We start from the raw sequence: 15,073 nt of genomic DNA, 5'->3' as shown, positions 1-15,073 counted from the left end.
AATATAATTGTTAGAAATAGCAATGTCTGGTGTACTGCAGCAGCAAGAAGTAAGAAGAGCCTACCATGCAGGGGGCAGCAAGGATCACTTAGTTAGGACAGTGAGAGTAGCACCTCTCTTGTTTCCTGGGGGTCATTTCCTTGTCTTGTCTCCTATTGGGCTAAACAGGGCAATATCCTGCTTCTTCTCTCTCCTGCCACACTTCTCTCTCTGCAAGATGTAGTCAGATAGCTAGGATCTATCTCTCCCTTTTTCCCTCAAGTATGTAACTTCCTCAAATAAAGCTTTTGCCTCTCTAACCAGCTCGGCGTTTAATTCTGCAGCGTTGTTTTACACTCGCTCTAACAATAATTTCATTTCCCAGTTTTCCTTCAAGTTTTACTCATAAAACTCCAGTAAAAGAAAAACCGAGAGAGCAATGACTGCAAATGATACCGTGTGTCAGGAGGGGAGGACTGGACGATGCAGTCAAAAAGCCAGTGCAGAAAAGCTCCGTGTCTTCAAGAAGGCACTGTGCAACGTCCTTTTAAAATGCTCCAGAGAAGAACTATTTACACCACACAGTCCTGCCATCTGTGGTCCTCCTGTTCTAGATTTCAAGATCAACCTTTTGTCAGACAATTAGATAAAGTCACAGAGGATGAATGCAGTGTTATGGCTCATCCTCAGGCCATTCTCCAGTGTAAATGGAGAGTGACTCATTTTGGACTGTCCTTACTCATCCTGCCCTTGGTTGGTCTTGTTCTGGTATGTGTGTGGGCTATGTAGTTTGGGCAATGTCCCTCCCACAAGTGTCTGTAGATATACCTCAGTGTCAGTATCTCGACAAGAGCACCACAGCTCTGCACCTCACAGATAACTCCTGCTGATATCTCACTATCTGTACATGAAGATTGTTCCTTTTCTCCTCCTTGGCATGCTGGGCTGCCTTCAAATTCTACTTCTCCAAGAACATCACAGTGGGCAGACATACCCAGACCTGTAAGCCTCCACCCTGTCATCTAGCATCGTGATGGACCTGTTCCAGTGGAGTTTACTCTTGTTCAGCATCTTGCTAATTGGGATCTTTCTCCTTTCCCAATGGAGCACCACCTTCAATTTCTACTGCAAGATGGCTTTCTTTTTCACCTGGTGTACATACTGGGCTGCAACAATGACCATTTTCTTGTCTCCAGTCCTGCGGAGGAATCCAGATAACATGAAGTGAGTAGAAGGCCTTGGCTCTATTTTTTTTTTCAGGATGGGCAGTTCTAGGAGAATGAGGTGGGTCTTGGTGCCTGACATTTCCCACTTCTTCCTGTTGGACTAGGCCTCCGGCATCCATGTTCTTGAACCTAAGAGGCAGGACTCCCTGGCAAAGTTGCTTGAGGATTGGATTACCTCTGTGTTATGAAGCGATCACACCACCTCCGCAACTGTTTAGCTGATAGTCTACCACCACCACCCCGCTGAAGAAATCAGTAGGCACCCGTCTTTTTGACAAGCAAGAAGCCTCCGAGGAATCCTCCAAGTCCCGGAAGGGATAGGGTGCTGACTACTTTTGGTTTGCTTGGTTCCTAAGCAATTTCACTCAAGAATTGGTTTTGACTAGGCAAAAAATTACTTAGGGCAGAAAGTGACACAGACATGGATGAAAGTAACCTAAATTTCTTACCAATACTGCAACTCAGGCTAGCCTGATCATCCAGATCTCAGAAGCTAAGCAGGGTTGGCCCCGGTTAGTCCTTGGATGGGAGACCATCAAGGAAATCCCGGGTCACTATGTAGAGGCAGTCAATGGCAACCCCCTTCTGTTCTTCTCTTTCCATGAAAACCCCATGAAAGGTCGCCATAAATCAACTGTGAGTTGGCAGCACTTTATATATACACACCATCTATTCAGGGGGACATCAAGGCAGAAGATGGCAGGTATAACTTCCCCACTCTCTTAGCAGTACTCCTGTATCAGCTTACTATAATCTCTGGGCAGAGAGCAACCATTGGGCACCTGTTGCTTTTGGTCTGGTCAAATCCCATCCCCAAATAAGAATCATATGCCCCTTCATTGAGGAAGTAAGGAGGGGAAGCTGCTTGTTAGGTAGTGGCAAATGAGTCTCTTGCAGCCCTCCTCCCCCACACCAGACTGGGAGCATCAGCCCTGGCACTGCTTCACAAGCTCCTCTCTCATTTCTTGCTCCTCACACCACTAATCAGTCATAGGGGGGCTGCTTTGAATGTCCAAAACACTGCACTCGATGCTCCAAGACACTGCACAGGCTCAGATGTCTGAAGGACATCTGGATACAGTAGCATCGTTATACTTAGCAAAAAAGGTTACTTACCTAGAAAGAGAAATCAGCCAGTCAGTCATTGATCCAGTAAAGTGTCCCAAAGAGATCCGTCCATTCCCCCCTCCCCCTACTCTGTAAAGCGCCAGGAAAGGAGATTCCGTTTGTGGAGAGCTTACTAAACTCACTGACTACATTCTGACATCACTTTTACCACAGTTAAAGAAAAATGTGCACCAACTCAACTTGTGGGCAGGCTCGTGCACAGGCCTCACACCTTCCTCCTCGTCAGAGAATCACAATTAATTAGTCATGGTTAAGTGGAGTTAATCTTCCCACACACATACATTACTATTCTAAGGCAGAGTTTACTCAAGATTTTGAATCCTAGTTAGTGAGGGGGGGACTCCAACTGCCCCATAAGCCTGCAGTCCTACATCATGGAAAACCAGAATGCGTTTTCAACTACTATGTGGCAGGGGGGGGGGGGGAGGCACAAACCATTCGCGCACATATTTCCTTAACTTGGTTAAATGTCAATTATTCGAGGTGCATAGTCACATTAGAGTCAAATTGGATGTTACATTTTTAGTTGGATCAAAGTTCCCTCTTAGTCAGACAGCTACTTCTGGAAACTAACTCCCCAAGCACCCTAAGGGCCCAATTCAGACTAGGACTGTGGTGTGGGTAGGGAAGGCAGTCTCAGGCTTTCTCCTTGCCACTTTCCCCTGCAGCTCAGGGGAGCTCTGTTTTCCCTGCTGGGGCTGCAAATGCAGTGCGGACGACACATGCAGACCCCCAATGGGGGATTGGGAAACGGGGCAGGGATAAAACAGAAGCCCCTTCCCTCCTATTTGCCACTAACTGGGAAATTAGTTTCCAACAGCTGCTGTTTAGTTTGGCCCTTGGACTGCAGCAGAATAAAACAGGAGCCCAGTGGCATCTGAAAGACTAATATCATTTATTCTAAAAATGTATATCCTACACATTACTGATGTTAATTATGTCAGCTATACCTCTGTAACTTCTCATTATATCTGCTTATCTCATTTCATCTGGTACTAGTTTTTTACATTTTGCTTAACAATTTTTTGGAGTTTCTCACACCTCATTTTTAGTGATTCGATTACTCTTTGGATTGGATCTTGTTTTGAACCAGCCTTTCTTTGTAACATCCCACCTCCTGCCTTTCAGCTGTGTATATAAATTGGGCCTGATGGATGTGCTTTTCAGTATCTCTGATGAAGTGCACTCTGAATCACTAAAGCTTATGCTAGAATAGATTTTATTAATATTCAAGGGGTTGCTGATCTCCTGCTTTATTCTGTGCTGAAATGTGGCATTACTAGACTTCAGAGTCACCTGATGAAACTGATTCATGTGAAGTTTCGGAATGACCAAAGGAAGCACTTCTTCAAGACTGCATAGAATGCAATTAACAAATGGTATTCATTACCTCCTGTGGTAGCTGACAGACTCTCTGATAAACAATCTGGGAAACATTAACATGTTAATTGCATTAGTTATCTAATGACAAGGTGTTGCATTTCTCGATGGCAACACTGGAAAGCCCTTGATGTCTGGTACAGAAACTGAGCCTTTGAACATAGGAAATAGTCTTATGCTGAAAGACTACATTTTATACAGAATCTCTAGGTAATCCCTCCAATTTCTTTTTAAAATGTAAAATAGCTGCTGTTGATTATAAATCAGAAGTGAAGAGCAGATACATTTGTTCCTGCTCCTAAGCTGTCTGTCTCATATGGCATACTAGACTTACCTGAGTCACCTGTCCCTAAATCTGGCTCTGTCCAGAATATTATTTGCACACTTGGTTAGTAAAACATTTGTGCTTTGGATTCCCTCTCTTGCACGGAATGGAGAAGAAGGATTTTACTTACTTCTCTAATTATGAATAGCACGACATGAAGCAGTGCACGAGACGACTGCTGCTACCTGTATCAACTAGCTAAAGGAAGGATTTTTGGCAATACAGCTTGTCACACAGGGGCGGGGAGAGACACACATGCTGAACTTCCCTGTTGAGCACAAGGGAGGTACTAAAGCCTTGTTCTCATATACATATTGTAAAGGCTTGGCTGTCTGGCCACTTACCTGAGCAAGGGAGGGTCCATGGATTTGTGTTAGGGCACAAGCTTTGCAGGCAGAAATCCCAGGTCCACTCCCTTGCATCCAATAGCCTGGCTGAGATCACTGGTCAGAATAGACTATATGGGACTTATTCAGGGTGGGACACCATATTTCACAGAGATCTATCTGTGTAACTTTCCTCCAACTTATTTTTTTAGAACAAAAATGAAAAGCTCCCATGGGAAGAGAGTACCCAGAGCAGAAGGGTGGTTGAGGAGTATGGTTGCCAACTCCATCTTGAGAAATTCCTGGAAATTTGGAAGTAGTGTTTGGAATGGGCAGTTTGGAGAGGGAGCTCAGCAAAGATGCCATAAAGTTTGACTTTTGAAGCTGTCATTTCTTCCAGGGGAACTGACCTCTGTAGTCTGGAAATCAGTTGGCAACCCTAAGAGGGGACTGCTAAACCCTTTCTACTCCTCAAACTTCTTTAACCTCCAGACTGCAAAGTCAGTCTGTCCCAGAGGGGGCTGCACTCCCCTGAAGGAGCAAGTCCGTAGCTTGGGAATTTTACTGCATCCTCCTGTCTCATGGCTGTAAACTCAGGTCACCTCTGTGTCCTGCAGCACCGTTTATTGGCTTTGGCTGATATGCTAGCTACAATCATACCTCAAAAAGTGTGATTTAGCCACAGTGGCTCCATATGCTGATCGCTCCCAAGTTGGAGTACTGTTATGCTCAGTACATTGAGCTGCCTTTGAAAATGGTCCAGAAAGTTCAATAGCTCCAAAACGCAGCAGCCAGGCAATTGGTGAGGGCTGTACTAGGGATACACTAAAAGATCTGCGCTGGCTGCTGGCCATAATCTGAAGTGCAGATTCTTATCTTTAAGGCCCTACGTGGCCTGGGGTCAGGATACCTGAAGGACTGCCCTTCACTAATCTCGCTCCCTATTGAAAGTCAGTCTACCAACGTCCACTTGTTCCTGTGTCTTCAACAGCACAGATCTTCATCTTTGGGGAATTCATTAGGAAATCTGAGAACCCAATAGCTGTTCTTGGAAGGATTTTCTGACAGAAAATTATCAGCACCACAATAAAATTCTGAGGATTCTTTGAGGGAAGTCATGACAGTTGAACTGGTATTAATGTATCTAGTAGCCAACTGGCTGGCCTTTGCGTGGGTAACAAAAGCTACACAACAGAGCTACCTACAAAAAAGGCAGGGGTTTCTACATATTTAAGGAATTTGCTAGGGAGGTAAAAAACTATAACTTTCTGAATTAACCAAAGCAGGGGTGAGGGGGACCCTCAAATACTGAAACTGAAAACTGAGTCTAAAGATGTTCTAGGAGTACATGCTGTTGAAAGCAACTGTCAAAAGGAAAAGCGTAGTGACATAGACCTCCTGACTGGCCCAAGGTCATCCAGCAACCCTACAATATCGCAGTGCCCTTGGCCTACACAATCAAACACCTCTGTTTTCTGCTCTCTACAGGTTATTGCGCATCTTTATTTGGCCACTCAAACATTTCTACGGCATCAAGATCGCAGTGCAAGGCTCTGAGAACTTGAATATGAAGGAGCCATATGTGATAGTTTGCAACCACCAGACCTACCTTGACCTCTTGGGTATGTAGCTAGCATGGACAATCTGGAGTTTTGCACTGAAACTCATTGGAAAATTTGGACTGTGTTAGTAGTAGCATTTATTTCATAACCGTCTTTCAGTTGCAGAGGAAACAAGAGAGTTGGCTGAATAAGAAAGAGATGAAAGCTGGCTATTTTACATGGGGTCTGAAAACAAAATAAAAAAAAGTTTTCCTAAATTAGAAGACAATGGTTTTTTCCACTCATTTACCAGAATTACAATTGGTCTCCAGATTACAGATATCAGCAACCCTGGAGAAAATGACTGCTTTGAAGGATGGACTCTGTCATTATATTCAACTGAGATGCCTCCCCTCCCCAAATACCACCCTCCCCAAGCTCCACCTAAAATCTTCATAGATATCTCAACCCAGAGATGGCAACCCTAGATCCAGCCCATGAGTCTTTTAATTATCTGAAACCTTCACTTTTGCATTGTAAAAACACAAGCCAAAATTCTAAAATTTTGATTGGACAAAATGGGATAATTTTAATGTTCAGAATTCAAATTCAACATCAAAATCTCCAGCTTTGATATCATCTTTTGAATTTGAACCTTTCTCCTCTTGATTTTTGTTGGGTTTCTTGAACACCTTAAAAAATCCCAGATCTCAAGTCTAAACTTGCCAATACCAGCACCCAAATGTGCTGAACTGCGGCCGGAAATCTGATGACTGTTGTAATCTCAGATCTCAACAGTCGTTTCTATTTATACTTAATTCATTGAGAGAAATGAGATCATGGTGCAAAGCATTTTGCACAATAACAAGGGCTGTGGCAATATTGTTAATAATTATTTACATTTTGTTTCACTTCTGCTCAAATCTGGTCAAAGGGTAAAGGAGGAAAATGATTTGGGAACAGAGATGCAAATTCTTGGGTGGGAAAATGGGGACAGTTTTTGGGGGGGGGGGGTGTCATTTTCTTTCCGGAAGAATTTCCTTATATTTTTTCCCAATGGAAAAACTGGAAATGTGGGAAAGCACGGGAAAAAGAACTCCTGAGGAATATTTTCTCGTTTGGAATGAGTGAACAGTTTTTTAAGACAATGTTTTATTTTAGCACAAAGATTTTTACTTTAGACATTAGAAGTATCATTAGAGAATGATACTTCCTATTTTTACTAGAAATATACAGCATATTTTCAAGGATATATTTATAATTTAAATGTGAAATTGCTTTGGCTATAATATATATTATCTCCGTGCCCTGTTGCAGAGTTGTGTATTCACTATTATAAAATTTAACTTGATGTCCAAATATGCCCTTTTGTAATAATATGAAACAGGGACTCCTCCCACTCCATATTAAAGGGGAAAGTTCACATGACGACATGCTTGAGCACAGCGTCCTGAAACTATTCCCTTCAAATCAGATTAAATATAAATCTTTAAAAAAAATATTTAAAAATTGTTATAAAGCTAGGCTTGCCAATTCTGGGCTGGGAAATTTCCAGAGATTTGGAGGAAGAGCTCAGGAAGGAAATGTTCTCTGTGATTTGGGTATCATTTGTAATTCTAGGGAAACGCCAGGCCTCACCAGGAGGTTGGCAGTTCTACCCAAGGATGCCTTTTCTCTCATTCTCTGCCGACCTGCGTTGTAGCATTACTAGGGTTTTCAGCCACTGGTAAAACCATAGAGCTTTGTCTGAATCCTAGAGCATTACAATGGTATCATGCCAGCAACATGTCATCACTTCTGCATATCCACTGGAAGTGATGTTGTTGCACTGCTGGCACAATGCTGCTTATTTGAACATCTCCTAACCATCTGCCCTCTGGGCAACAGAGAGGGAGTCCAGGAGATCTCCTGCTGAAGCGGGAAACCTGGTCTTCCTAAATGGTACAGAATGACTCTGCAAGGAAAAGAGAAGTAAAAGAGAGGGTTTCAGGGCCATAGAAGGCTACACTCTCGTACCTGCAATTTTGTACAGGAGTGACAGGGGATGGGGACGGGGATGGGGGGAGTGGGGGCAGCAGCAGCAACATGTGAATGAGTTATGTGTTGTGTTGCCAACTCCAGTTTGGGAAATTCCAGGAAATTTGAGGGTGGGAGCTGGGGAGAGTAGGATTTGGGGAAAGGAGAGATCTCAAAAGGATATAATGCCCCAGAGTCCATTCTCCAAAGCAGCTATTTTCTCTAAGGGAATCGACCTCTGTCATATGGAAATCAGTTATAATTCTGGGAGGTCTGCTGGCCCCACCTGGAGGTTTGCAACCCAAGTTATGTGGATGCTATTCCTGCCTGTCCCTGAGTCAGTTTCTACTGGTGTGGTTTGGGGCATGTTTTTGGACCATGGTGTGGATACAACCTGTATGTATACAAAATTGCATATTACAAAATTGGTGTTTATTTTTCCTTACCTCTCAAATGGACAAAGCTAAGATATAGTGCTAAGGTAGCATAGAGGCAGGCAGTCTGTAGCTCCCTCCTCCTATATAGTCATAGTTTTGCTGGCAGAAAGCTGTGATCCTATGGATAAGATTGCACTGTAGGTATTGCATATATTTTAATTATCCCCAAATTTTCATTTTTTTTCTTATTCAAAACCCAGTTTTTTTCATACCAAAATTTTTACATCTTTAAAGGCTTTTTTGTTTCATTTGGCTTCCTCCCTGGTTTGTGGCTGTTCGTTTATATGTTTTTATTGTATTTATATATACATATTTTAAATGTTATTTTAATCTTTTAATAATTTTCTGCTGCCTTGGGGACCCTGTTTTGGGTGGAAAGGTGACATATAAATGTTTTAAATAAATAAAATTGGTGTGAGCAGGAGATTCAGGAAGAATTTTAGAACCTGGTATACTAAAGTGCTCTGTTGGCCAAGAAGCTTGCAAATTATGACGTGTTCCTCCTTAGGAATGATGGAGATAATGCCAGATCGCTGTGTTCCTGTTGCCAAAAAGGAGCTGTTGCAACTGTGCCTGGTGGGCTGGGCCTGCTGGCTGTCCGGCATGATTTTCATCAACCGCAGGGAGAAGGAAGAGGCCAGAGAGATCTTCAGGCAGGCTGCACAGACCATGTGGCATGAGAATGTGAGCATCAGGGAATGGGAGACTAAGGAGCAGGGGTGAGCTCTGAAAAGAAAAAAGGGGAATGGGAGTAGGGTTGCCTGTCGTATTATGGCAACCCCCAAGAGCTTTTGGGGGACAGGGCAGGGTTGATGTCACAGTGCAAAATGGTGCCATGTCGATTCCAGTTACATAGCTGGAGGTGGCATTACAGTGATGCTGTTGGAAATTCCTAAAACTTAACCATGATATCACCTCTGCATACGTAACCCTGAAATGATCCTAGGGATCTCTCTTCCCCAGTGTGGATTCTTACATGTAGCCTATCACTACAAGTGTACATTGGTGCATATAGGTAAAATTTCCCCAATGGTGCATGTATTGGTTTCCTGTTGCTGTTTTGAAATGGGGCCATGTGCGCCTGGGGAATAAAGTGTCAGCACAGACGTCTCACTGCATATCTGGACCAACATGACCTGGGTCAGACTGGTAAAGAGTGTACCATTTAGTTAGCTACTCTATGGTACAGGTTTTACAAAGTGTACATTTCAACCTCTTTTTTCTCCCTTCATTTCTTCTAATGCCTCCACCCAGTTGAGGATCTGGGTTTATCCAGAAGGTACCAGGAACAAGGCGGAAACCCTGCTGCCCTTCAAACGGGGGGCATTTCATCTTGCTGTGCAAGCCCAGGTAAATCCCTGAATTATAAATCCGGTGGTCTTTAAAGGACAGGTTGAGCACAGATGGGGATGATAGGGGTGGAGCATCCATGGATCAGTCTTATGTATCTGAATGTGTCAGTGAATCTGCTGTTATATCTCACTGAGTAGCTGGATATGCTGAATCTGTTCTGCTGGTTTTACTGTGTTTTTTACTGACTTAGTTTCGAACTTGTCTCCCAGTCTTACTGAGTTAGTTATAAGGTTAACAGCAAATATCTTACAGTCAGTGCTAGGATTTCGGTGACAACCCCAGAGTTTCATCAACAATTATGTATTAGCAGTGAATGACAAAGAGATTTTGAATTCTTAAATATTTGGCACAATTTACAGAAAAGGATGCCGTTGTTTATGGAATAGCTGTACTGGCTGTTGCTCACCTCCGTACACCCATATTCGTTTTTGACTGTTTTCAGCTTTATTAAATAGGGCGGCCTTTGCTCCTCTTGTTGTTGGTTGTTAGGCATGAAAATAGAGATGAGATAAGGGCAGAGAGTCACGTAACGGATGGTGATTTCAAAAATGGTTTGATGCATGCTCCCTAAAAGAAGGAACGTAATGCTGTAACACTGCAGCTTTTGAGGGGCTCTTTGGATTTAAAAGAGTACAAGTTCCCTTTCTTCTCTGCTTTTGGCCTCCTCTGTCCATGACAGCAATGCTAGTGTAGGACAGTGGTTAGAGAACAAAACCATGTTTTCCCACACCGAACTTTAAATTCCCCTCTGCCGTGAAAGCTTGCTGGGTGACTTTGGTCCAGTCACTCATGTGCAGCCCAGCCTTCCTCACAGTGAAATAGTGAGGATAAAATAGAGGAGATGAGAGAACCACTCACACGCATCCCTCTCAGCATAGTCTTTCAGTTGTCCTGCTCCTGATTCTGGAAAGGTTAGGTTTTCCTTACTGACTGTCTTTCCTTCCCAGTTTCATACTAGGTCCAACAAGTTGCTGCAGCCACCAGAAACCCAACATTTGAAAAGACTCAACTGAGTTGAACCAGAGGCTCTGCCTGGCCTCCCCCTCGCCCACTGTTCTCTGGCCCAGTGAGGTTCAAAAGGAGAGTGTATCTGCACAGGCAGTTATTAATCTGTGCAATACTGATACTTCTATAGGAGATGGGAATAAATCCAGGCTAACAGTTCCTTAAACTGCCTGTGAAATGTTCTACAACTTATGCATTAAAGTTACAAGAAAATAATTGAACTCATTCCATCCCAGGCAAAATTCAGGATATAAAAGACAGAAGTTTGGTTTGGACATAATGTGAAACCAGGGTTTGTTTTAAACATGGTTAGCTTGCAAAACGAGGATGACTGGGTTTACAGATAATCTCCCAAATCCTGGTTTGCCATAGCAAATGCTGGTTCATCACCTTTGCTGTTGCCCTTGTCTGCCCTGTAAAACCTCAGTTGGTATCCCTGCCTTTCTATGAGGACAGCATTGGGAAAGAAGCCAGGATATCTGGCTAACTGTGGTTAATAAGCCAGTTTCAAGCCATAGTTTCAGGCCCTGGCTTGACAGACCTAAACTGACCATAGTTGGCGGAATGGTCCACCATTCAGATAAATATACTAACCATGGTTTCATCCAACATCTGGATGAAGCTGGAACATCCCTCTGAAGAAGCTCTGCAAGCATGCATCTTCCCTTCAAAAGATTGCTGCCAAAGGACCTCCTAGGTCAGTGTATTGTAACTCCAAGTCATTTACCTTCACTTTCTTTCCTCACAGGCCCCCATAGTTCCTGTTGTGATCTCTTCTTATCGGGACTTCTATAGCGCCAAGGAGAAGAGGTTTACTGCAGGTGAGTGACCAGGGGAGTTGGGCATATCAAGTGGTTTCTCCCACATGCCAAGTCCTAGCTGGGAATCAGATTAAGGTGTGATCTTGTTTTAGAGTTGGAGTCCCCTCTCCACTTTCAATATACCCTTTATAAAATGATCCTGTCACAGTAGCCTCTAAATTCTACATGCCAATATATTTCCAACCATAATTACATATAGAGATGGATAGACGTGGCATCCAGTCAGGGCGGTGCTGGAAAGCAGACAACCATCATGAGGGGGATTACGAGCTCTTTCCTGTCAGCCAGTTTGCTGTAGCACAGCATGGCAAGCAGAAATATAAACTTTTGTCCATGCTAGGCCAAAAAGCTTCACTTGCTAAGTTCCTATCCATCAATCAGTTAGGAGGAAAACAGGAGCCCTGCTTGGAAAACAAGTAAGAAATAACTGCAGGGGTGGGGGTGGGGGTGGGGGATGGGACGCTGTCTTACTTGCAAGGACTTCAGTTCAGCTGCAGGTATTTCCAATTACAAGAATTCACAAGGCTTTCGTGGCCTATGCTTGGCCTCCCGGGAGTATTCTATTCCCTTTCAATGGTTTGCAGCCCTTGAAATTTTAGCTTTTACCAGCGACCAGGAAAAAAATCAAATATCGAGTCTTATAATTTACAGAGATCCAAGGGGAAACATAAACATATTCTGGCCAATTGCCTTGTAATGAGCTCGCTGATTGACTGAATAATTTTGTTTTACTACATATCTTTAAGATTCAAATATTGTTATAATTCAAATGTTATCATATTTTATAATTGGCTTGTTGATTGACTAATAGTTCTATCATAGTTGTAATCTGCCTTGAGTCTCAGTGAGAAAGGTAGAATGTATATGATAATAAATAAATATAAGAAGAAAGCCTCTCCAGGTATTTTGGCTAAACAGTGCAAAGACACTGGGCATTTGGCTGTAATTTTTAATAATAATGAATTATTGTATTAACTGGGAGACTTGAGGTTTAAATCGCTACTTTGCCATGGAAGGCTGCGGGGTCACCTTGGGCCAGTCACACACACACACCGCCTAACCCACCTCACAAGATAGTTGTAAGGATAAAACAGAGAAGAATAATGTAAACTGATTTGGGTCCCCCCAGTGGGGAGAAAGGTGGAGTACGTATGCAGTAAAATAAATAGTAGTGTAATGTACTTTTGTGTAGTACATCATGCAGCAACAGTCCGATAAAGCTATTCATGGATGGCATCAGTTCAGACTACAGAAGGGGGGGGAAGCACATGGTTCAGCACTCCCCAGTATTTATTTTGTAAAAACTGCCTGCACATAGAAAACTAGACGTCAGGGGAAAGAGTTCTAGCTTACCCTCCTTAACTAGAAAATGCTAACTGTAGGTGGGGCATAATCTTTTCTGCTCTCTGGTGGAGCATTCAAACATGCAGTTTCCTGCTCTGAGGTTGACTAGATGGTGTTTGTCTAGACGCTGACTCCATCGTTTGGCCCTTCTGAAGAACGGCTGTATTCGTAAATAAAGCAGTCACACTTGGTTCAGGTTCAAGGAAGTCTTTTTAATTTCCCCTCCAGCAGTCTCCCTACTTCAGGTTACCAAAAATGTATGTTGTGGGTTTTAAATTATCACTGGCAACGTCTGCCAGAACAGGAAATAATTGAACCCAACCAGGAACGCTCCTAGCTCCTCCCCATAGAACTCTTCTATTGTGCTACAGTTCAAAGGTCTGCACTTGTACGTACCTTCAGCTGCTCCCTCACACTCTCTCCCCCTTCTCTCTTTATTCTCAACAGGAACTCTTAAGATCCGGATTTTGCCCAAAGTGGAAACACAAGACCTGAGTTTAGAAGACATCCCAGAACTTTCAGATAGCATCCGCAGGAGGATGCAGGATACTTACAATGAAATCTCTGGGGAAATGAGTAAGGGGAAGGATGCCAAACAGTGAGCGCTCCTTTCTACTTCCTTCCAAAGAGAGGACCTGGGGCAGGGGGAGCGTAGAGACTTTGGGCAGGGTGGGTAGACCTGCTCTGGCCTAGGTTTGGGACTATCTTCCTCATAAGGTTGCCCATAAGCATGGCCTATTCCATCATATTTCTGCAATCCAAGCCTTTTGTTGCCAAATATTTTACTTATGCTGCAAAAGGATTAAGTTGATCTACAAAACAGAGGAGCAGAAACAGAAATGCTTTAGAATTCTGGGATGAAGCATTCTTCAAATCTATTTTAATTGTCAAACAAAATGGCTAACACAATGTTTTTAATTCTGCCCTTCCTTTAAGGAGCTCAGAGCTCTTCATTCCAGTATCCTCAAAACAGCCCTGTGGTAAATTAATCCCAAAGGGTGAAGGTGGCCCAATGCCACAAAACTTCATGGCCACACAAGTTTGAATGCAGGTCTCTCAGGTCCTTGTCCTCCTACCAGGGCTTTTTTTCTGGGAAAAGAGGTGGTGGAACTCAGTGGGTTGTCCTCGGAGAAAATGGTCACATGGCTGGTGGCTCCACCCCCTGATCTCTAGACAGAGGGGAGTTTAGATTGCCGGTGCGGAGGGCAATCGAAACTCCCCTCTGTCTGGAGATCAGGGGGCGGGCCCACCAGCCATGTGACCATTTTCAAGAGGTTCCGGAACTCCGTTCCATTGCGTTCCTGCTGAAAAAAAGCCCTGCCTCCTACCATTATGCTATAGTGGCTCTTTGACAAAAGGTTACCTTTCTTCTTAGTGAGAGGACTGTTGGTATATGAGTAAGCAAGCTTTTGAGACCCACAGCCCTCTTTTCTGTTGAGGAAAATCTCTGTGCAACCCTAAAGTTTGCAAATAATTACACCACAACAGAAGTGGACCTGGATAGAAGATTCCATCTCTTGCATTCTACATACATCTTTATTTGCTGAGAACAACCCAACTAGTTAACCCAGGGGAAGGGGGCCTACTGAACTCTGATAAAAGAATCTAGGCAGCTCCCTTTAGAAGGGGAAATTGGGACTCTTTGAAAGAATAGGAGGTGAGCCCTGCAACTGGGTTGTTTTAATAGGCTACTAGTTTATAGATATTGTTGTCAGATCTTTGTGATTTTTATTAGAGGTTTTATTTATTTGTTTTAAATGTTATTATAACCTGCCTTTGGGGGCCTTTTGTAAACCAAATATAATTTTTGAAAATAAAAAATAAATGTGCCTTTGAGCATGTGCAGAGTGTCTGTCTATTACCACTGTGCAAGCAAAGTGAGTTGCCAGACATGTAAGGCTGAAGGGCTCTTCAAACATGATTTCTCTAAGTCCCAGCAAACTTCTTTTAAAACAGCTGCACACGGAGCAATCAGGAGGCCTGGCTGAAGCAGCCCCCTGGACTCCCCCCTCCCCACCCACCCAATGACCAGGTCAGAGCCAACACCAGTCCCATTTTGCGTATGGAGGCCTACTCTTGCATTAGTAGTAGGAAATGCTACTATGGCAACGCTACTGAGTGTTCTGCCTGATGAAGAAACAAGTCTGTCCATGGGCCAGACCAGTCTTTAGCCAAGCTTTCTAAAGTCTGTA

At 43.4% G+C, this 15,073-nt stretch overlaps 1 protein-coding gene across 1 annotated transcript; it reads left to right on the top strand.

Annotated features, from left to right (window-relative positions):
• Nucleotides 1-846: 846 nt before the first annotated feature.
• Nucleotides 847-14,717, top strand: LOC129340206 (1-acyl-sn-glycerol-3-phosphate acyltransferase alpha-like). The gene is made up of 6 exons (XM_054994846.1): nucleotides 847-1,203; nucleotides 5,853-5,986; nucleotides 8,867-9,042; nucleotides 9,613-9,708; nucleotides 11,465-11,537; nucleotides 13,329-14,717. Exons 1-6 carry the CDS (start codon nucleotides 1,013-1,015, stop codon nucleotides 13,481-13,483), a joined length of 825 nt encoding a protein of 274 aa, XP_054850821.1. The 5' UTR covers nucleotides 847-1,012; the 3' UTR covers nucleotides 13,484-14,717.
• Nucleotides 14,718-15,073: the final 356 nt, after the last annotated feature.

This window comes from Eublepharis macularius, chromosome 12 (assembly GCF_028583425.1).
Source record: "Eublepharis macularius isolate TG4126 chromosome 12, MPM_Emac_v1.0, whole genome shotgun sequence".
Taxonomy (NCBI): Eukaryota; Metazoa; Chordata; class Lepidosauria; order Squamata; family Eublepharidae; genus Eublepharis; species Eublepharis macularius.
Note: the sequence above shows the minus strand (reverse complement) of the source record. Positions and strands in the feature narration are given on the sequence as shown.